This window comes from Manis javanica, chromosome 2, assembly GCF_040802235.1.
Source record: "Manis javanica isolate MJ-LG chromosome 2, MJ_LKY, whole genome shotgun sequence".
Classification (NCBI taxonomy): domain Eukaryota; kingdom Metazoa; phylum Chordata; class Mammalia; order Pholidota; family Manidae; genus Manis; species Manis javanica.
In genome coordinates this window covers 224,032,848-224,054,425 of record NC_133157.1, presented here as the reverse complement: position 1 = coordinate 224,054,425, position 21,578 = coordinate 224,032,848, and the positions used below count along the sequence as shown (strand labels likewise).

The following is a 21,578-nucleotide window of genomic DNA, read 5'->3' as shown; positions in this document are numbered from 1 at the left end:
GTTTGGTGTTTCTCTGCAGATGGGTTTTCATGTTACAGTACAAAGGTGACCAAGTAAAGGAATGACACGGGTAGATGCTCTTCCCCTTGGGAGAGGGTCGCTGCTCTAACAACTTCCAAGAACATTGGAAGACCTGATTGAAGGTCCATAGGAATAAATAATGACCGACAGCAGAGCAGGGGTGGCTTCCTGGAGGAGGTGGGATTGAAACAGGCTCTGCAGGGTGGATGGGCTTTGGTTTAGACCAGGTCTTCTCCCCCTTGACATGAAGAGAATTCTCTGTGGTGGGGGCCGCCCGCAAACTGCAGGATGTCCGACAGCGCCCTGGTCTGTATCCATCAGAGGCCAGTGGCGCTGCTCCCCCAGTGGCATAACTCTGGCTTCAGGAACCTTGAGAAGGTCAGAAATGAACTGACAGCCAGGACTTCTGGAGGGCCGCCTCTCCTTCCCTTAGATCCACAGCCAGGAAAGGTGGGGTGTAGGGGGTGCTGCAGGCCCAGGCCCCACAGGAGTCTGTTTCCTGCCTGACCCTGGGCCCTCCTGCAGGCTGCCAGAGCCCAGGCTGGGGCCCATCTCCTGTGAGACCCATGGCCCTGGCTGTGGCCAGAGTTCGGATGCAGGAGGGTCACCCAGTGTCAGAGTGCATGACCCCATCCTTGCCAGCTGGAGGGGAACCTGGCGGTGGAGGGAAGCGTCCTGCCTGCAGCCACACAGAGGCCAGCCAGAACCGGTACTCCTGACCCCCACCCCACAGAACCCGTGTATGACAGCAGGGAGCACAGCCTCTGTGCTGGAGGGCACTGAGCTCAGGCCCCTCATTTACTGGAGGGGAAACTGAGACGGGGGGGAAGCACCTGCTGGTTACCCCCAGAACTGACTCCTGTGCAAAATGGGACTCTGAATCATTATCAGGCACCTACTGTGTCCTAAGAAGTTTCTTCTGTTAGCCATTGTTGAACATCTCCAGCTGCTTAGCCCTGGGCTCAGACCAGTCTCTACACCACTTCACTGAATTCTGTTGAGCCCCATGTGGAGGTTCCTTGAAAGGGCAGCGGACCAGAGGGGAGGGTGACAGCACCCTGGACAGACTGCAGACCAGAGGTGGGCATGAAGTAGGTGGGAAGGTGACAGACAGCCAAGGCCCTTGCTGAGGTCATTGACGGTTTTAGGAGAGATGCACAAGACCAGACCAGGGAGAACTGTTTCCTCGGGGGCCCCCGTCCAAGGGCAGCCATGGCAGGAAGGGCACGGGAAGGTCACTCTGGTTCCCCACCCCAGTTCCACTTGGGTTAGCCTAAGATTTCATTTGAAACAAAGAATTCTATTGTTTAAAAAACTTCTCAAACCACAAATCTACATTATCTATGATTAAGGACCAAAAGGCATGCTTGTTAGAGCAAACAACTCCCTCGGGCCATCTGGCACATGAGGACACCTGGGGCAGGCGGGCAGAGGGAACCAGTATAATGGCTGGTGGCTGACCACCTGGGGCTGCACGCAAACCACCCAGAGCCAGCCACCGTGCTGCTATGCTCAGGGATTCTCAACTCTGCTGCATTACATCCGCAGTCTTGGCTGGGGCCTTGGCTGGGGCAACTCCAAAGACGGGGGACGGTTCAGACAGCTGAGGCTGCGACTGGAGGCCTTCTCCTCCCGGGCCTGCACCCGGGTTGGGGTGCCTTGAAGACGGCTCCGCTAGGACTGCTGGTTGGAGGCCCTCATGTGGGACTCCCTGTGGAGCCTGGGCTTCCTCACAACATGGCAGCCACATTCCACAGGGAGCACCCCAAGGGGAGCATTGAGAGCAGCGTGCCAGTGGCGTCCTGGCAGTTGCAGCCATGCAGCGTGACCTGTGCTGTGCAGCGGTCAGCGTGCTCACCAAGTAGCTGGATCCCAGGGGAGGGGATACAGGCCCCTGCTGCCAACAAGAGGGGTGCCAAAGATTCTGCAGTCATTTTTGCAAAACCACACGTTGACATTTATTGAACACCTGCTCTGTGCTAGACATTGCGTAATGCATGTCCTGCCTAATCCCAGGTCATGCTCACTGAAAGCACTGGAAGTGGTTTCTGAAAATGGTCCCATCTTGCAGAAGAGGGAACCATAGCACAGAGAGGTTAAGGATGGTCTAGAGCAAGGCTGGTAAAGAGAAGAGGCCATGTCCTGACCCACGTCACTCCCTTAGCTGAAAACCACCTATTTCTGCCCACTGCACTTAGAATAAAAGCAGCTCCCCTGCCCTGACCGGTAAGGCCTTGCATCATCTGGCCCTGCGGTCACTGGGCATAACTTGTCCCATTCCTTCTGCCCATCACAGTCTCCAGCCACACTGGACATGACAAGCGGCCCCTCAGGGTCTTTGCCCTGCAGATGCCCCCCCCCTTCTCATCCTCTTGGGTCACCTTGGGTGTCCCTCCCTTGGTCACTCCCCACTGCATCCCAGCCCTTGGCACGAACCAGATGACTTCCCTGACGTATTTGTTTGATTGTTGGCCTCTGCCGGCTGGGATGTGGGGTCCAGAAGAGAGGACACAGCGCCTTTCTCCCTCCTGGCAGTCCTTCAGCACCTCGCCCGGGGCCTGGTGCATAGTAGGTGCTCAGTGAATACAGGTGAGTGAGTGAGTGTGTGAGCATCTGACTCAGCGCCCAGCTGCTCTGCCACTGGGCGATTCTGCGCTTCTGCCCTGAGGGCCTCCATTCACTGCATGCCTACTGTGTACAGACCAGGGCGGAAGATTTATGTGTATTTGTTACTGGATTCAACTAGAACATGTATGGTTCTAGAGCTAGAGGGGCCTCCGGGCTCATGCTGTTGTTTCACTCTGGTCCAAGCCGCTGCAGCCCGTTCGCTCGCCAGATGGAGAGACCACGGCTGCGATTTACCTGAGGCTGGGGCGCTGATGAGCGGTGGCTCCAGGATCAACCCAGGGCCACCGGGGCCATGTGACTCGCTCTTCCTGATGGGACGTGCAGCTCCTGAGAGGCAAGCGACGTGCCCAGGCTCACTCGGCTTGTACGTGCAGAGATGGGGCTGCAATCTGTCCCCTCTCCGCTTCCCCAAAGCCCCTCGAGGCCTCCTGTCTGCAGGCCCTCCAGCCTTGGCTCCTTCCACTGCACGGAGGGCCCCCACCCCCACTGTGGGATGTGTTGACTGATGGGATCGGACCTCAAGGAGCAGCCCCCAAAGGCGGCCAGGTCTGCTTTAGAGGGAAAAGAAACCCTCTGAAAGGCCCGTGGGCCCCACACAAGCGTTTCCTGTCCCCGGGAAGCTAACCAGGGGCTGTGTCTGCGCCCTTCCGGAGCGGTAGCTGAGCACGGTGCTCCCAGGGGACGGGAGGGGCACCGGCCGCAGGCTCTGCACAAAGCAAGGAAGCGTGATGTCACCAGAGGGCGGCTGCAGAGGGACACTTCCTCTTCCGCAGGCTCCTGCCCATCCAGAGGGCTCTCAAACTACGGGAAAGTTTCCCTGCCAGCCTGGGTAGGGGCTTGGTTAGCTCTTCTGCGGTTTCCCACTTTCTGGGGAGGAGAAGGCGAAAAACAAAGCAGGTGGGAAGTCCTAGAGCAGATGGTGCTAGAATCCCAGAGGTGAGAACTGGGAGGGCTTTTGATGGCCGACACCAGCTCCACCCTACCCGACCCCACTTCATGGGTGAGAAAACCAAGCCTCACATGGTTTAACTGAGTCCTGAGCAGACGATCTGTAACCACGAAGAACAGACAAGCCCTCAACACTGTGGCTTTGGGTGGGGTCAGAAGGTTCTACTCACCCCCAAACTGTTTTCCCGCTGCTCTGTTGCAGAGGCCTGCATCTCCACCCCTGAACGTTTGCTCCTTGGGGCATCTGGGCTGGAGCAGGAAAGAAACTGAAGTTAGCAGAGCTTCAGTTCTCCTTGGCCATCTACTGCGGCAGGGTATTTGCCCTCTCTAACCTCAGTATCCTCCCCATCAAATGTGATAACGGCACCCACCTCCCAGAGCACAGTGAGGAATACTGAGACAGTAGATTTACAAACCCAGGTTAGAGACGGGCTCCTAGTAGTTACTCACTACTATTTTCTATAACATAGAGAGAAGGATTGTACCTTTTGCAGCCATCAGGAGTAGATTAGGCAACATATGACAGAAAACCTCAAATAACAGCAGCTTAAGCAAGATACAAATTTGTTTCTCTCTCACATTAGAAAGAGCTGGCACTATACAGTCCGGGGTTGGTGTGGAACTCCATAGTCACAGGTGCCCTCTATCTGTCTGCTCTGCCATCCTTATCACCTTATAATGCAAAATGGTTGCTAGAGACCCAGCCACTGCACCCCAGCTCTAGGAAACAGGAAGGAGGAAGAAGGAAGAGGGTAATGCCTACAAACTTTCCTAGAAGCCTCACCCAGTGGCTCCTCACTGACCCTTATTTTCAAGGAGGGCTGAGGAATGTCTCTTTTTTGCTGGGCACATTGCCAGCGCAGTAATATAAAGGTTCTGTGAATAAGGGAGAAGGGGGAAATGGATATTAGGTAGGACACCAACAGTCTCCTACACTCTCTCCCCACAGAGTGGTTTTTTGATTACCTGTGATCATTAATCAAATATAAGGCACTGTTACCTGGGTATCAGAAAAAGTAAAATGAAAATAGGTTTTATAAAGTGACCTCTTTTTCACAAAGATGGTGCTGCAAGTGAAGAAGGAAACCCCTGCCCCCAACCAAGGCTAAAGCCAAAGATGTGAAGGCCAAGAAGGCAGTGCTAAAAGGTGTCACGGCCACAAAGAGAAGGAAGATCTGTGTTACCCACCTCCAGCTGCCCAGAGATCCTTGGAAGGGAGCCCCAGGAGCAGCGAGCTTGAGTGCTGTGTCCTCATTATGCCTTCCCAGCCGCAGGGTTGGACGTGACGGAGACAGGGCTCACGTGCTCTGTTTGGGGCCGAGGCCGCCAGCCGTAGGTCACCCAGGCTGGAAGGTGCCCCGTGACCTCACGTGGCGGAGGCTGGCACCCTGAGAGAGAGAGGAGGCGCATGTTCCATCAAAGGAGACGTGTGCCCCATCAAGGGAGGTGCACATCCAACTGGCCCCAGACTGTGATGCTCTGGATGTTGCCGAAACGGGGATCGCCTGCACTGAGTCTAGACACATAAACCTTCACTGTAAGGAAAAGGCCCGACCTAAAGAGTTTGCAAGTGGCCCAGAAGAGTGGCGAGGCGAGGAGGTGACCTCTCCCAGCTTCCTGTCTGTTGGGACACCACCAGGCAGTGGTGGGAGCTACTGATGCCCACCCACATCCTGCCCACAGCCACGGTTCCCACCCCTGCCATCCCTCAAGCTTCCCCAGTGGAGGCCTTCTTCTTGCCAAAGGAGAGTCCTGACGCACAGTGGGTCAACAAATAAGGACAAAAGAGGCATACACGGCAGGGTCGTGAGGGGAGGGACTTTTGTGGAGTTGTTTTGAGGATTCAAGGAGACTCCTTCAGCTCCATCCTGAGAATTCTCACTGAGGGTCTATTGTGCTCCTGGTGCAGGGATGCTGGGGACACAGCCGAGAACAAGAGACCCAAATGACTGTCTTTTGGACCCTCTGGACAGGGAGACAGGTGACAAATGCAGTCCAGGAGTAATGGGCGGAGAGTGTGACACAGCCAGGGAAGGACACCACAGCGGGCACGGTCACGGAGGGTGAGGTGGCGAGGAGGTTGGGATTTTGGGTCGGGTGGTTCTGGAAAACATCCCTGAGCAGGTGACATTTGAGTAAAAGCAGAAGGAAGTGAGGGAGGGAAGCGTGCAGGAGTTAATGCATGGACAGCGTCCGGACAGAGACAACAGCATGTGCAGACCCCGAGGCGGGCCGACGGGGCGCCAGGAGGCCAGGGTGGCTAGGGCGGGGAGAGAGTGCTGGGCAGCCAGGGAGGAGGTAGTGATGCCCTTCTGGTCTTGCGCACTGCGGTGGGACAGCAGCTGGGAGGCCTTGCCAGACTCAAGGTGTAGGGGAGCGCCGGGCTGCACTCACCGGCCTTCTGCTCTGCTCGTCCGCACCAAGGGCCTCCTTCCTGTCTGCTAGCATGTGGCTGTCCAGGGGAAAACTGCTCCTAGGGGCCCCGGCCAACTCCCTGTGGCTACAGCGTCAGCTCAGGAGGGCAGTCGAGGTCAGGCCAAGGCCCCAGGCAGGGGGGTGCCAGGGTGGGCATGGAGGGCAGCCTGAGGGTGGTCACCAGTAGCCATGGACAAGAGGCTGGTAGGGGATCTCCCAGAAAGCTGGGACAACAGAGTTGCTCCAAGCTAAGGTGGTGGTGAGTGGTGGGGACCACGCTTTGGCAGCACAGGAGCCCCTGCAGTCGGGGGCTCACTGGAGCTCTTGGGAGGAGCCGACATGGGGGCTTGGCTCCCAGCTCCAGACCCACCGTGGGGCTCCTACAGGCCTGAGTTTTATAAGCAGGCCCAAGGGGAGTCCCAGCCCGAGGGCGTGGGAAGGCAATGGGGAGGCCTGGCCAGAGGTCCTCCAGCAAAGTAGGCATCTGGCACGCCTCGGCTGCTGCCGTCACTGCTGTAAGCTGCTGACCAGCTCTAGGCTTTCAGGTATTCATTCTTATCTCATCAAGTGTAGTTAGGATGAGGTAACAAAGCATGGAGATAATTCTGGAACTCAGCAAAGGGCACAACTGCCAATCTGCAGGTATCTCTGCAAATGCCAGCATTTAAAACAAGAGCTCTGCTAAGTTCTGCAAGTTGTGGGGAAGCTAAGTGCTGCCAGGCACGTCACTTATATGATTCTCTGGGTGTTTTTTTTTTTATGCAATTAGAAGCATCAATTGAGCATTTGTCAAATATATCAAGTATGGATGAGCCGGGAAGTCTAAGCCAGAATATGGATGTAGAGAGGGCAGGCGCTTGGTTTCTAGAGAAGGTGGTGAAAATCAGGCTGAGAATGAAAGTGCTCTCAGGGAAGCTGACCTCCCTCTGCCCCCCCATTTCAGCACATCATTGGGTGGTGGTGAGTATGGCAAATAACAGAATAGCCTTTCTGACTAGTTGGGGATGGATGCCTCGTGGGGAGATCAGGACACAAGACACACTTGGTCTATTCAAGGAAAGGTTCTTTTACATAAATGAATTTTAGTCTAAAGAAAGACATCTCATTAAGGGAAAGAACAGAATTACAAGTTGACTTAACATTTTCATTTGCATTTCTTTAAAAAGGGTTTAACAAAAATAGGTTCAAAATGAGTGTGAGAAAACCCCCACAGGACTTACTAAACCATAGACGTCCTCTTCATGAATCTACCTCCAACTTCCGTGTCTGGGGTGGGGTGGACTTGGAACCATGACCCCAGAGGCTGCTGGGTGTGTGACCCACCCCAGTTCAGTGTTCCCCTTGGTCACCCCGGGAATGACCACCCCTGTTTGACTTATACAGAAACACAGTGGCACAAGACGGTCCCTCAGGCAGAGGAGGAGAAGCAGCTGCCACCAAGCCCCATGCTGGGGTGGCTCCACGCACCGTGCCTCTCTGCACCAGTCACCCCAGAACAACATGTCTCCTCCGAGGACGATGGACACCCACGTTTAGGAAGCACACGGAACAGCTTCCCAGCTCAGGTGTGAGGCCTGCCTCCTGGCTACCATGGAGCATGACCTGGAGCAGGGTCCCTGACCTCTACAGTGGTCCCAGAGGGCCGAGCTCCTAACTTGTCTCTGCAGCCCCAACACATGGGAGATGCTCAGTAATGTCAGCGCAGGTGCACTTGTGAATTTGTCTCCTAGACTTCCCTTCCAAAGACCCATCAAAGATGGACTCGTGCTGTGCAAAAGAAAGCAAATGCAAGCCACAGATGTAATCTGAGCAGGCACGTTAAAAGAGTGAAAATAAATGGGTGAAACTAATTTTAGCAATACACTTAACTCAGTATATCTAAGATATTACCATGCTGGCATGTAATCAATGTGCACATCAGTCGAGATGCCACCCGTCCTTCTTGCCTGCTGTCTGAATGCAGAGCGTGGCCCCACCTGGGCCGGCCAGGCCAGTGCTGGCAGCCACGCATGTCAGGTTTCCCATGCTGGGCAGTGCGGGGCTAGGGTGTCCAGAGCTGAGCACCCAGGGAATGCTCTGCAAGGCTGGCAAGGCGCTGTGTGGACAGTGTGGCACGGTGCCTGGGGCTATGGCAGTGGGCTATGAGAGTGAGAAAAAGGCGAGTTTCCTGGGTGCCAGGTCATGGTTGGGGGAGATGGAATCCTGCCCCGGGGTGGGGTGGGGCGTGTGTGGGCGCAGCACTGGGCCAGGATGCCCACTGCATAGCGAGGCAGAGACACTGATGCATGGGTAGGGGGTGGCGGAGAAGCCCAGGCACTGGGGGTAGGAGGAAGCACCGGGCTGAATGGGCCTCACCTGCCCTGCCAGTGCTCTGGGCCCTGATTGTACACTGGGGCCTCCCTGCTCATCTGTGTGCCCAGGGCCCGGCTTCTGGGGCCCCCCAGCTGCTGAGTGAACGCATTGCTCCCGCTGTGACAGGCAGCGCTGCAGGGTGACAGGACTGCTTTCTCCCTCCCTCATCCCTTCCTTCCCCAAGCAATGCTATTAAGCATGGACCATCTGCGGAACCCCCAGGCAGCACGCCAGGGGTGGCAGCACCACAGCTCCAGGCAGGTCCTTCCAGGCCCTCCTGGCTTGTGCTGGCTTGGGGCGCCCCTCGGCTGGTGGCTGCAGCACCCCCATCTCTGCCCTGTCTTCACTGGCCTCTCCCCCGTGCCTCTCCTTTCCTCATGAGGAATCGTTGGATTTAGGGACCCCCCAATCCAGGATAATGTCTAAGCCCAGCTAATAAGATCTGCAAAGATGATCTTTCCAAATAAGGTCACAGTCTGGGGTTCTGGGGGATGCTACTCAGCCCAGCTCAGAGCCTGACAGGTCCCCCAGCCCCTGCACCCTATTACCTCACAGTCACCCCCCTGATGTATGTCTTGCCTGTTTGATCCCATCTGATGTTTGCTTCCCTAAGGGACCCAGGATGACACAGGAGCAGAGCTGTCAGGCCTGAGGGGCTGGGGCTGTGGGGATGGAGAGACTGGTGGGCAAGGGCACCCAGGAGTAGCTGGGTGCTGAGGCTGGCTGCCGGGTCAGGGGTGAGCAGGGGGTGGCAGCTGGGTCCATATGCATGGCTTGAACAGCCAGTAGGGAACCTGTGGTCACTGACCTGGGAACTCAGTGGGGGCAGGTTTGCAGGAAGGGATGCAACTAGGTTGGGGTGCTAAAGATGCCCAAGGAGATGTCCTGGGGACTGGGGGTCTTGCAGGAGACCGGGCTGGCCCCTGACCTCACAGTTCCCCAGTCTGGTGCCTGAGGTCCTGAAGGTGTACAGTGCCTGGGGCCACCTGGGGCCGGTTCCACTCTCCATGGGACCCGGATTGATGGTGCTGACCAAAGGCCAGGTGTGGAGGTCTGGGTCAGAACCAGGAACGGCCAGTGCAGCGGGGACTTGGGCAGGAGAGGAGCAGAGAAAGGTTAGGGCCAGTGGGGGTTGGCCAGAGGCGGAGACTATGCAGAGCTTTTGGGGGTAGAGCTGCAAGGACCCCCAAAGGATCCCATGCCCCCTGTGATGGGCACAGTCAGGGCAAGTAAAATAAGGTGTGAAGGGGAGCAGATAGACCCCACCCTGCCACGGTGCCCCACCTGGCAGGGGAGAATCCCAGCCTGGGCCGGTGGACAGGGCGCTGTGGCCCAGCGGCCCCCCCTTCTTCAGGTTGAGGCTCCCCTGCAGGGGCGCGAAAGAGTTCCTGGAACAGAAACCTCAGCTCTGACCCCATTCGCAGGGCGAGGGCTGTCTTTCAGGTAGTGAAAACGTCTGGGGCCCAAAGTCTGCGTTGTTTTAAAACAAATCCACCCTTGGCCGGCTCTCCCCACCAGGCCTTCCCGGATCCTCTGATGGGATTCGCCGAAGGCTGACATTAGCGTGTCCCCTGCAGGAATCTCGCCCCCCAGCCCCCAGCCTCCACTGCCAGTGCAAGTGTTCCTAGATGGGCCGGGAAGTGGGAGCGGCTCCTTCCTCTGTGGAGACTGCCGGCCGTTCTTGGAAAGCCTCTGACGCTTGAGAAGATGTCCCGACCTGTCCAGGTGAATGGGGAACCGGGGGCCACCCGGGTCCCAGGGCCTGCTCTGGCCCTGGCTCACGCCGTACCGGATGGCTCTCACCCCCGCCCCACCATGCTCACTCACTCACACACACGTGCCCACACACTGGACATGGCAGTTGGTGGCTCTGTTGGTGCCAGCTGGAAAGGAGCAGTGGGTAGGACAGCAGCTGGGCGTCCAGGCCGGTGCCCCTCCTTCACCCTTGGAGTGGGCCTGGCTTTGGCTTTGCAGGGGAAGAGGGACAGAGACAGGATGGGAGAGCCCAGCAGCTGCTCTGACCTGAGCTGGCCCGAGGGACCCAGATCACTTGCGGGAGAGGCCAGAGCTGCCTGGGCTGGCCCCCAGCCCCAGCCCCCAGCCCCACTACCCGGCTGGGGCCTCTGTGGGGCTGGGCCCTACTCTGTGGGGGGCGGGTGGGCTGCTCAGGACTGGCCTCCACAGAGCTCCTTCAAGGACGCTCAGAAGATTGTTCCCACTCTCAGAAATGTACTTTTGTAGTGGGAAGGTGGTGTTTTCACTCTGGCTTTGGGGGCACCCCCTGAGTCCCCGAGACCCCTCTGTATGATCAGAACCACTTGCACGGGGGTGATAGGGCTTGGTGAGGCAGGGTCCACACAGAGGCAGGGGGGCCCGCGGGGTGGCCTGTGCAGCCTGGGAGGCTCTGGTGGTGCTGGAGAAGCAGGCCTGCTGGGGGCTGGGCCTGGGCTTTGGCAGCAGACTGCCAGGTGGACATCTGTGTCCCCACACTGCTGTGGGCCCTTGGGTAAGTGGCTTACCTCGCTGAGCCTCAGGCCCTGAGGTGGCCCGTGATGACAGGGTTTTAGAGATGATCAATAGGAAAATACACAAAGCACCCACAGGTGAGCAATCAGCAGACACTGCGGTCATTAGTGTGGCCGGCCCCTCCCCTCTGTCTACCCTGGCCAGGCTTTGCAGCATGCAGAGGGGCCCAGGGCGGAGAGAGTCCAAGGCGAGGTGGAACAGGGACTGTCTGGAACCCCACACCACCCTCTCAGGGTCTGCTTGGCCCTCTGCCCCAGCAGCTGGTGAAGGGTGGAGCCGGGGTTTGTAGTGGGTCTTTTGGCCTCCAAAGCTGGTGCCTTTTACACCACAGGGGCATAGGGCAGGACCCTATTTCCTGAAAAGTACCCATGAGAGGGGGCCTGAGCTGAGGCTTGGGAGCAGACGTAAGCGAGGGATCAGGCTTGATGATAGGCTGGAGGCCCAAGGGCGGGCACAGAGGTCATGAGCCTCACAGTCAGAGGGACATGATAAGGGCCCACAAGGTGTGATGGGGTGGAGAGGGCCAGGCCAGTCTGGGTGGGGAAAGCAGGAAGACAGGTGAGGGAGGGCTTCCTGGAGGAGGTGATATCCAAGCTGGTTAGAGGTAAGTCAGAATTATTTGGGAGGAAAGGGGAAAGAGCACTCCAAGCCAGCAGGAACAGCAAGTGCAGAGGAAAACACCCTTGAACAACCTTGGGCTTCCCTCTTGGACCCTCGAGAGCAAGAGCGGTTTTGGTACCTAACTTCCCCTTTCCTGCCCATTTACTGTCAGCTGCCTCTTTTTATTTGTCTTGATTCCCAGTGTGCATGGTTAAGATAGTTCCCCTGCTTGTCTCCTTCCTCCCACCAGAGCACACAGCAGCACCCAGACCGCAGCTTCCTGTCTGGGGATGAGTGTGGCCACCCAACCCACGGGCCTGACCTTCGCCTCCCTGCCGCTCTGCCCTGAGGCTCCCACTGGCCCCCAGGCCACAAGTGTCTGCAGCTCCTGCTGCTAGGGGCCAAAGGGGCTGGGGGTCTCCCTCAGCCCTCAGCCTCTCCCTTTTGCCATCCTTCCCCTCCTAGAATTTTCTTTAAGTGAGACCCCTCTTAGGGGCAGTCGGTTTTCAGATCGGGCAGCCACTGAGTGGGGAGCAGCCCTGGTCAGAGACATTTTTCCAGCTGTCAGACCTCCAGGGACGGGCTACTTCCCATTTTCCTTGAAATCACGTGTTCTTTTGCACTGTCGCTCTCTCTCTGCCCGACTCTTTCCAGATCCAATCCATTTCTTGGGTATTGGGGTCAGGGACAACTGCTTGGTATTTGAAGTGGGGGAAGCTTCTTCACGCAATTGCATTGTTTTACACACAATCACGTTCCAGAAATAGATGAGACCGCTGCCTTTCTCTTTTTCTCTGATAAAATATTTCGCATTTACAAAGGATGGGCCTAAGTGCTGTAAGATGGACATCCTGCCCCACCCGCTGAAGGCTCTGAGGGCCTCTGCTCCTGTCTCGAACCTGGCATCACCATCCCCTACTGTTCCTTACTTATGTATGTTTTGTCCCAGCTTGGACTCTGTTAAATGGTTTCACAGTGTGTATTCTCCTATGACTTTATTTACTGAGTGTTAGGCTAGTGACCCACTGCTGAATAGCACCCTCTTCGAAGCTGACAGTGGAATTGATCTTTCTTCTTCATTCATACTTTGTGCCAGACACAGGCATGGGCCCTGGGAACTGACGTGCACAGAGTGCCGTGTGCCTGGGGTCTGTCAGCCTGCCAGGCTGCGTCAGGTCTATGTGGGGGCAGAGTGTCATTTCCGTCTGAATTCAACATCCCCACACACCAGAAATGTGGGGCTCGGCAGCGGCCCCCACGTGACAGGTGCTCCAGAGATGTTTGTTGAGCAGAACTATATGTTTTTATTGAGGGGAGGGAAGTACTATTCTGTTTTGCAACTGACAAAATGTAGCATGAGCCTCATGGTTTTGAAGACTGGCTTTTCCTTAGAATGGTCTGGGTTGCTGTGGGACCAGAGCTGCCCAGGCCCAGCCCTACACCGGGTCCTCCTTGCCCAGGGCAGGGCCTGGCAGAGGGGTTTGTGGAATCTGTGGCCAGTGTGCAGGCCCACTGTTTGCGCCTCTCAAAGTCCTGTGCAATACTGAGCTCAGAGACTGCCGTTTCCCCATGAGCCCTGGTTGGCATTTACCAACATGTAGCTTCCTCTTATTTATTAAATTTTTAAAGCAGAACAACTTCTAACAGTGGGGTTACAGCTGGTTAGGGCAGGGGTAGGCGGTTGGGGCAGTCTGAGGGCATTGGCCAAGGTGGCCCTCCCTTGGTGCGGCTCCTGGGACGTCTAGCAGCACCTGTGCCCTCTGCTGTGACATCACATTTCCGCCTCTCGGGATGACAGCTTGCGCTTGTCCCTTGATGCCCACTGCCCAGAGTTATGGACCATCTGGCTGCACTCTGGCTCTCTTACAGTTCCCCCATCCCTCCCCACCACAGGAGGAGGAAGGAAGAGCCCAGACCTAAACATGACAGTACACAGGCTGCTGAACACAGGCATGCGCGCGCACGCACACACACACACTCACGTGAGCACACAGAAGCAGCCTGAGGGGGTCCCATCTAGATGTCCACAGGCCTGTCAAGGCCATCATCCCTCTGAGGCCCCACTGCCCCCTGCCTGCCTGGTCCACACGGGATCTGCCTGTTCTGTGCTGGGCTCAGAGGGTTTCAGAATTCATGCAGTTTTCCCCCTCAGCCCCTACATTTTAAAAAACAATTTTATTCACTACCTAACGCCCTGGTAAAATGTGCAAAGGAGCACTGATATACTGCAGGGTGAGACTGGAGTCCTCATAAACTCCATTAAAAATAATTTGAGCTGAAATTCCATGGCATACAATTAACAATTTCAAAGAGAACAATTTAGTGTCACTTAGTATATTCACAGTGCCGTGCTTGTCCCTGAGTTCTGCCTCAGTGTTTCATGGTTTACAAACTGTTTTCATATCCATTTTCTCATTTGATCTTCACGGCTCTCCTGAGAGCCAGGCAGCGCAGCACACCTGCTCCACGCGGAGGGGAGGGTCTCTGCCGTGGGGGCCCGCGTGCGTGGGCGCTGCGCCTGCCTGTCCCGCAGTCTGTCCTGCAGCCGGTCTCAGCTTCGGTTCCCTGACTCTCCTGTGAGGTGTTTGTTGATGTCCCCTTGTTAGCCAGGCTCACGTACTCCCTCCTCTGGGTCCCCTGACACGCACCATCTGTCGCTAGGCGACCCTCGCCTGGCTTTTCCACCTGTAATTTTGATTTCTGCTTATCTCCACTTCCATCTCCAATCCTGTTAGCACTGCCTCAAGGGCGCGGCAAGGCTGGCTGTCCGCGCTTTTTAGGTCTCTGCATGGAGAGCTCTGGGGACTTACCAAGAAGCAGACAGGGGGGAGGTAGCAGTCCAGGGGAGGTCGTCTGGCCCCTCCCTAGTGGTCGGAGGGGGAGGGAGGGCTGGAGCAGGGGAACCCGCAGCCCGCACAGCTGGAGGCAGGCTGGGCCACACTCCTGCACTCCCTTCTTTAAGCCCTCCGCCTGCCTGCACTCCCTGGGCCTTACTGGGTCTCCACAGCGGGCGCTGCCCGGTGTTTACCTCCCTGAATCCTGACCACGCCTGCGGTGTTTGACACACAGGTAGCAGAGGCCCAGGGCGGTTGAGGAGCTTGGCGGTCCCAAGCCCACAGGAGTCAGACTTCAGGGTCTCTGCAAGCCTAAGGCCTTGCTACGTCTCAGGGAGTGGCTCATGCCTCCTACAGGCATCTGCGGGCCCCTCCTGGGCAGTGAGGCTGCCCAGGTGTCATCTCTGCCCTGCCTTCTGCAGAGGCCGCCAACAGCAAGGCCATAGTGGAGAGAGCCACACAAGTATGGGCAGATATGGTCTTGCCGCGGCTCACCAGTGTAAGCCACGGAGGCCAGTGGCCTTCAGACCTGAGCAAGGGCCAGCTGGGGCTCAAGATGGTTTGGTGACTTTCTAAGTGAACCAGAAATCCCGAGAGGCAGGATGCTGTCAGTGGGGCCCCACCTGCCTATAAAGGATGGTTTCTCTGGCCTCCAGACCCAGGCCCACCCCTTCCCCCTTTTGATTTGACATTGCTTTGTAGTTATTATTTATTTTCTTAGGCTGATGCACTAGTATTAAGCATTTAAGATTAAAAAAAAAATCAATCCTACAGTCCATCAGGATCAGGCCAGACCTGGAGCTGGTGGGGAAAGAGCCCTGTCCCCTCCGGCCCTCCTCACTCCTGCACTCCCAGGGCTCATCCCAGCGGCGCCCATCCCGCCCGGTTTCCTGCTGAATTTCGCTCAGCCTCTTGCTGGACACGGCTAGCCTTAGGTTAACCGGGCGGTTATTAACCAGGAATGGCTCTTTCCACCGCGCGGCCTTTCCTGCAGTCCACGGGCGGTCAACTTCGCGCGGCCCGGGGTGCCGAGGGCTTCCTGGAGGAGGCGGCAGTGGCTGGGGGCGCGCCCGGACTTGATCCCTCCACGCCCTCCCGGGTGGGCCCGGCTGCTGGCGGGAACAGGGGACCCTGCCGCCTCCGGGCCGGGGTGTTGGCTGCCAGCCCTCCTCCAGGGCCCGGGGAGGGGGCTGCAGGCCTGCCAGTAAGGCGGGGCCGATTGAAATGACCGCGCGTGCAGATGGCGTGCGCGCGTCTGGACCCGCGGGCAGGTTCGGAAGTGACGACCTCACGCGGGGCCCAGTGCCCGCCCCAGCAGGGACGGCTCCAAGGGAGCCCCACCCACGGGCCCGCCCCTTCAGGCCCCGCCCCGCCTCGCGACGGCGCTGGCTCGCGCCCGGCGGGCTGGCTGCGGGTTGCACGGCGCGGGCATCTGGAACCCTGCTCGGGGTCCGGGCGCCAAGCGGCCGGTGCGCCTGGAGGCGGCGGCAGGGCGGCCATGGCGGAGGAGGCGGCGCAGCGCCTGGCGCTGCCCGCGGGGCTCCTGGAGCTGTGCGCGCTGCTGGGGGCCTCCCGGGAGGGCCTCCGCCGTCCTGAGCAGGTAAGGCCGGGCTGGGAGACCGAGGCGGCCACGGCGGAGGCCGAGCCCGGAGCCACGCTCCTGGGCGTCTGCGGGGCGGGCGGGGCGCCCGCGGCCGGCCTGGCCGGCTCACTGCCCGCTCGGGGTCGCTCCCCTGCCTTGTGCGGCGTCCGGGCGCAGCGTCCGCGCGTCCCCCGAGCCTTGTCTCCGGGCCCCTGCGCCCCGAGGGCTCCTACCAGGTGAGCACGCGCCGGAGCGAGGGCGCGCGGCCGGCTCCCGCCGCTGCCGAGGGCGCTCCCGTGGGCAGAACAGAGCCACTGCCCCCAGGTGGTGGGCACGTTCTAGACACAGCCGGTGAGGCTGTTAAGTGCTAGGTTTAAGAGCGCCTTGCAGTATTCTGAATTCCGTGTTTTGCGATGAAACCTAGCTGTTTTCTCACTTGCGGTAAAGGCCTCCCCTCCCCCCACAACCCGGCCCGGTGTCTGCACCCTAGTAGCCAAAGCGACAAACTCAGGACCTTTTCTCTTCTTTCCCCGTGTTCTCACTTTTTCTCAGCCCTGGAGCCCGCCTGCTTGTGAGTCGCCGTGTGGCGCTCTTTCCCCCTTGGCCCGGGATGTGCGTGACTGTCTTGTTCCCCCGGTTAGCGGCAATGCCCGGAGAGTTCCCGATTCACCAACCGGCCATCCGGGCGCGTCCTTTGGGCTGGTTGCAGACGGCCGCAGGGAAGGGCGGAGGCAGGCATTCGAGTATCCGAGACGGCGGGGTGGGACGGACGTCCGTCAGAGAAGCTAAATGGCGCCAAGATTCACAGGACAGACGGCTGTGAATGCCTCGGTCGTCAGTACTCGGGCCCAGTGCAGAGCCAGTTCGTGTGGTCTCCGCCTTCCCTCCGGGTCTCCTACTCTCTGAACCCCCGTAATGCCAGATGCCCTTAGAGTTGTCTCTTCCAGCGCTCATGGATCGTCTCCCTGCCTCTCATTTGCCAAATGCCATTTCCTCCTTTTTCTTCTAATAGGAAATGACCTGGTTTCAGTTGCTTCTTGGGTGATTACGACACTATTAGCTGCCCCGATGTTTGACATGTCTTGAGGGCAGGATGAATCAGTGGGAATACTGACAGTGGTACTTCCCTAGACTAATCAGCCTGCAGCATTTTCCCTTAGGGAGTGGGCAGGTTGTTACTCTGTATTTTAACGTTTATCCCCCTGATTCTGTACTCCGATTCTGTAAGGGGCTTGGCAGACGGTGGAGAGAAAAACAAGTTGAAGGAGCAGGAAAATATAATTAGGACGAACCCCCTGGAGTGATCCTTTTAAGGTATATATTAATGTTACAATGAACCAAGGTAGGATTTGTTTAGTTTTATTATTATAGTAGTTCTATTTTGGATGTCCCAGGCTTTTTGATAACTTTTAATTGTACTTCTTAAAATCACCATTTCTGTGTGGTTCAGGCATTCTTCTTTGGTGGCACGTGGACATGGAAGCATGGAGATAGGAGAAATAACCCAACTTAATGTTAGGATACTGTAATGTCTTAACTTTTTGTATTGTTTCTCAGATGGCATTTTGTGAGAATAGTGGGAAGTCAAGAATGCCGTCCTGTCCCCGTGTGAGCTGTCCCCGTGTGAGCCGCTGTGGCTCTGTAATTTCCCTTCACTTCTAGGTTGCTATGGAGACCAGCCACAGGGTGTGAAGGGATCTGTAATTTCCCTCCACTTCTAGGTTGCTATGGAGACCAGCTACAGGGTGTAAAGGGATCTACCACATCCACTGCAGAGGAGTGGAAAGGTCACTAACATAATTCTCGTGTGTAAAGGCATGTTTTAATGGCTTTTTGTGGTGAGCATCCTAGCTTTCAATTGCCAGAGTAGCACCATCCAGCAGAACTTTCTGGATGGTGACAACCAGTGTTCTTTATCTGTGCATTCCAGTATGGAAGCCACTAGCCCCATATGGCTACTGGGTGTGTGAGGTGGAGCTAGTGCTGCTGAGGAACTGGATTTTACACTTCGTATAACTTTAATTAATTTAGATTTAAATAGCCACATGCAGCTACTGGCAGTTGTATTGGACGGTATAGTACGAGAGCATTTAAAAAGTATTTGTTTTATTTCACAAATGATGGCTGATCCTGTGAGATCGGTGCCTCTATATCATCTAACAGAAGTAAATCTGTGACTCAGATGAATTAGGTTGTGTTTTTTTTTGGTGGGACATGCAGGGCGTGATGTACAAATGGGAGGATTGGGTAGTTTCCTTTGTAACGTGACACTATGTTGTCGCTGAGGACCACATTAAAAAAACACGGCAGAACTCAACTGAAATGTGGCACAAATGTGACAACTTCCAGGCATGCCTTCAAGCACCTCCCTTAGGATGGTCCTGGGATCTCTAGACTTCAGTGTGAGGAGGATTACAATTCTTTGGAAGAATAAAAAGTTCACACTTTTGAAATTTCACAAAATTTTAAGGCCCAAACATAGTGGGTTCATTTCTCTTCACCTCCAGGGACAAATTTGCTTTACTCAGAACCACATTAAGCCTCTAGTTCAAAGCCCAAGCCAACCTTGTGACCTCCTGCATTGAAGTTCTTTCCATCGATTAAAGCCGACAGGGTCAGTTTGACGCCTGGTCGAAGGGTCTGAGTGTAACCCAGTCTGATCGGGCTGGCATTATTTACTTTAGCAGACAGAGAAGTTCTACAATCCAGCTTGTATTTAGCAGTGATGCCAAAACGGGTGTTACTGCCAGCCGTCCAAGCAGGGTTTATTGACATTTCTATCTTCTCATTAACCTTCTGGTAGATAACCCTCCAAATTCAGTGCCGTCGTTCGCGTGAGTGTGCAGCTGGAGATCTGCAGCCTTGCAACTCAGGGCAAAATTATTCTGAGACAGTCTGGAATTGGCTGTGTCAAAACTCATCTGATAGCCAGTTAGCCAGCCTTCAAAAGCTAACACAGCCCAGCCACAGATGGTTGGTCCAGAAAAATCTCTATCAGCATTACTGCCAAGACTGAAACACTCTCGCTTACAGGAAACCTTTAATTTCCCACTCTTCTTTCCTGTGTTCGGTACAAATATGGTATCAAGAGTCAGTTTCAACCCTTCAGCCACCTTATTCTCCAAAGAGATTTCTGTTCCAAGAGTATTGTCTGTGTTCCATTTTGGGTGAAGGGAAGTCCATAGTTGCAGACCTTATATTTGGTCTCTAGGTTGCCTGAAGTTTTCCCTGTATAAGTGTAGGCATGACGGGAAGTAGAAAATTCCACTCCACTACAAGGCTTGGTTTTCAGGTCTGTTCTAACCATGCCAAACCCATATCCTTTGTTGAGACATCCTTGGTGGCCTTTCCTAGGTCACAGTAAGTCGGTGCGTTACACAACTTATCTCCAACCAGAGGGCCTGACCCCTCTCGGCTAGAGAAACGCTGAAGGTCTTCCTCACACCAACGCCGTCCACGCCTGCGCGGCTTGCTCCCCCTGCAGTGCCTGCGTGTCCCCCACTGCCCGCTCTCCCCACCCCCGCCCGGTTTGTTGTGCTTTTAACTTTTTAATTAGCTCTGGGTTTTTTTGGGCAGAAATGGTGGTTATTGGGTGGGGGAGTTAGCAATCAGCATCCAGAAATAGCAAGAATTAACTAACCAGTCTGCAGAGCTGGATTTCATCCTACCCTGTAGGTGCGGGGCGTTCGCAGCAGGTACCAGAGAGTAACAGTACTGGGGTCCAGATCCAGCGTGACATGTAGGGGGTTTGCTCTAATTAAAGAGTTGGACATGTGCAAATCAGAGTAATCGTTGCTGCTTTTGCTCAGATTCAGCATGATACAGATTTGAGAGAAACCCAGCCGTCCCTCAGTAGGTGACGGGGCGAATTCATTATTGAATTGTCGTAGTGTGACACCATATAGCTGTGAACAGGGAAGTCAGCCACACTGTGTGTGGGTAGGCGCGGGGGGGGGGGGGGGGGGGAAACAAAGCTAGTGGGATAGGTTAGATAGGATGCTTGTATTTATGAAAAAAGAGTATATATGCGTAAAAATGGGAAGAATGTATCCCACACTGTGCAAAAGGTGTTTCCTTTGAGTCATGGAATTAAGGGGAGGGCCTTCCCTTTCTGTTACTAATTTCATTTATTATTTTTATGTTGTTATTTTAAAAAAATAGGACTGCTATTGCTTATCAAATTAGAAAAGGCAACAGGGCTATATTGAGAAAAAACATGTGTAATGAACTGCCAAGTGCCAAGTTGGCTGAATTTTAACCTCATCACTTTAAGTGACTAAAAATAAATAGAGGAAATGAGAAGCAGTTTATTGGCTTTAGTGTGAGGACCAGTATTCAGTGCCGGCTGACGGTGTCTAACAGAGATCCCCGGGGCCAGAGCGGCGTCCTCGGTGCTCAGTGTGGGGACACAGAGGAACACAGTACACCCTATCTCACCTCACCACACAACTCGGAAGGTGACGGCATTAGTGCTCCAGTGGGTGGGGGGCAGGGGAAGGGAGGGGAGGGGGTAGGGAAGGTAGGAGGTGGGGCTTCAGGAGGTGGGGGAGGGGAGGGGGAAGTGGGGGAGGGGAGGGGGAAGTGGGGAGGGGCTCCAGGAGGTGGGGGGAGGGGAGGTGGGAGGAGGGCGATAGGCGGGGTGTTGGGGGTGTCATTTCCCTGTGAGAAACTCAAGTGGGAGCATATAGTAGTAATGTCAACCTAGAAACCAGTGCCCTTTGGCCCTGTGGAGGGACATAGATGGCCTGTGGGCTCGTTTGGGCCCACGGAAGGGCCTGGTCTGCTCGGGTAGGGGGATGGCCCCGGAGGGCAGGAGCCACTGCCTGTGGGGGCAGGGGAGACAAGGTCATGTGTGCACCTTAGACAGGGATGCCCCTCTGTGAGAGTGGACAGAGATGCCTGTAGGGAACCCTGGACCAGGTGGGTGGAGGTGGGGTTCCCCAGCAGAAGCCTGGAAGGAAGCGTTAGTGGTGAATCCATGCCTACCTGAGCCTTAGGGCGTGCCAGTGTGGTGCATGGTGGTGGCAGGTGCTGAAGGGACAGTGGGGTGCTTTGGGTTAGCTGATGGGGCCCTGGGGCAGAGCCTGCAGCTCTGTGCCGTCTGCATTGCCCAGGAGCCTGCAGGCGGAAGGCTGAAACAGCACAGGATCCAGTTTTGAAGCTGGGTTATAGGGACCTGCTCAGGAGGCAGTTGGCTGTAGTCGTGTCAGGAAAGAGGTCTGAGCTGGGAGCAGGACTTCTGGACCTGGCCCCATGTGTGCCAGCAGAACCTCCACGTGGCCAGGCAGGTGGGTGGGTGAGCAGGGACTGGGGGCAAGGACTCAGCCCTGAGGGGTCACAGCCAGGAAGGTCTGCAGGGGGCTCAGGGAGGTGTCAGCAAGAGGGCCCATCTGCTGTCCGGGTGTCGCCTGGAGTCACTCATTTGTGCCTCCGACTGTAGTTTCTATCAGATTGTTCACAGTGTGGTCTTTGTGGATGTAACGTTCTACGTGAAGAAGAGACTGACCAGCACATTTTCACAGTTAATTAGGTCTGAGCTGCTGGATGTGATTAGGAAAATCTTAGAAAGTTTCATGTAACTAAAGAAAGGGATACCCTCCGTATATGATACACAGAAGGTCTTAAATTACACAACAATACGGATTTCCTGTGTTGGATCATGGTTCCTAGGG

At 56.0% G+C, this 21,578-nt stretch overlaps 1 protein-coding gene, 2 long non-coding RNA genes and 1 pseudogene across 4 annotated transcripts in view; 2 read left to right on the top strand and 2 right to left on the bottom strand.

The window, feature by feature from the left end:
- Positions 1-2,534: 2,534 nt before the first annotated feature.
- On the top strand, positions 2,535-7,868 carry LOC140848059 (uncharacterized). Its single transcript, XR_012128614.1, has 3 exons — positions 2,535-2,610; positions 2,833-2,983; positions 7,396-7,868. It is a non-coding gene; the product is annotated as an uncharacterized lncRNA (long non-coding RNA).
- LOC108396478 (uncharacterized) lies at positions 2,887-5,141 on the bottom strand. The gene is made up of 3 exons (XR_005062608.2): positions 4,786-5,141; positions 3,768-3,846; positions 2,887-2,976 (listed from the first exon to the last, which is right to left on the bottom strand). It is a non-coding gene; the product is annotated as an uncharacterized lncRNA (long non-coding RNA).
- Positions 7,869-12,865: 4,997 nt separating the features above from the next.
- On the bottom strand, positions 12,866-19,848 carry LOC140848058 (non-selective voltage-gated ion channel VDAC3 pseudogene; annotated as a pseudogene).
- Positions 15,691-21,578, top strand: part of DENND3 (DENN domain containing 3) — a 53,230-nt gene continuing 47,342 nt past the window's right edge. The window contains exon 1 of one of the 2 annotated variants that reach the window (XM_073230258.1): positions 15,691-15,924. In XM_073230258.1, coding sequence (XP_073086359.1) covers positions 15,823-15,924 — 102 coding nt within the window. In that variant the 5' untranslated portion in view covers positions 15,691-15,822. The remainder of the gene's footprint in view (positions 15,925-21,578) is intronic. The other variant, XM_073230257.1, reaches the window with a different exon arrangement.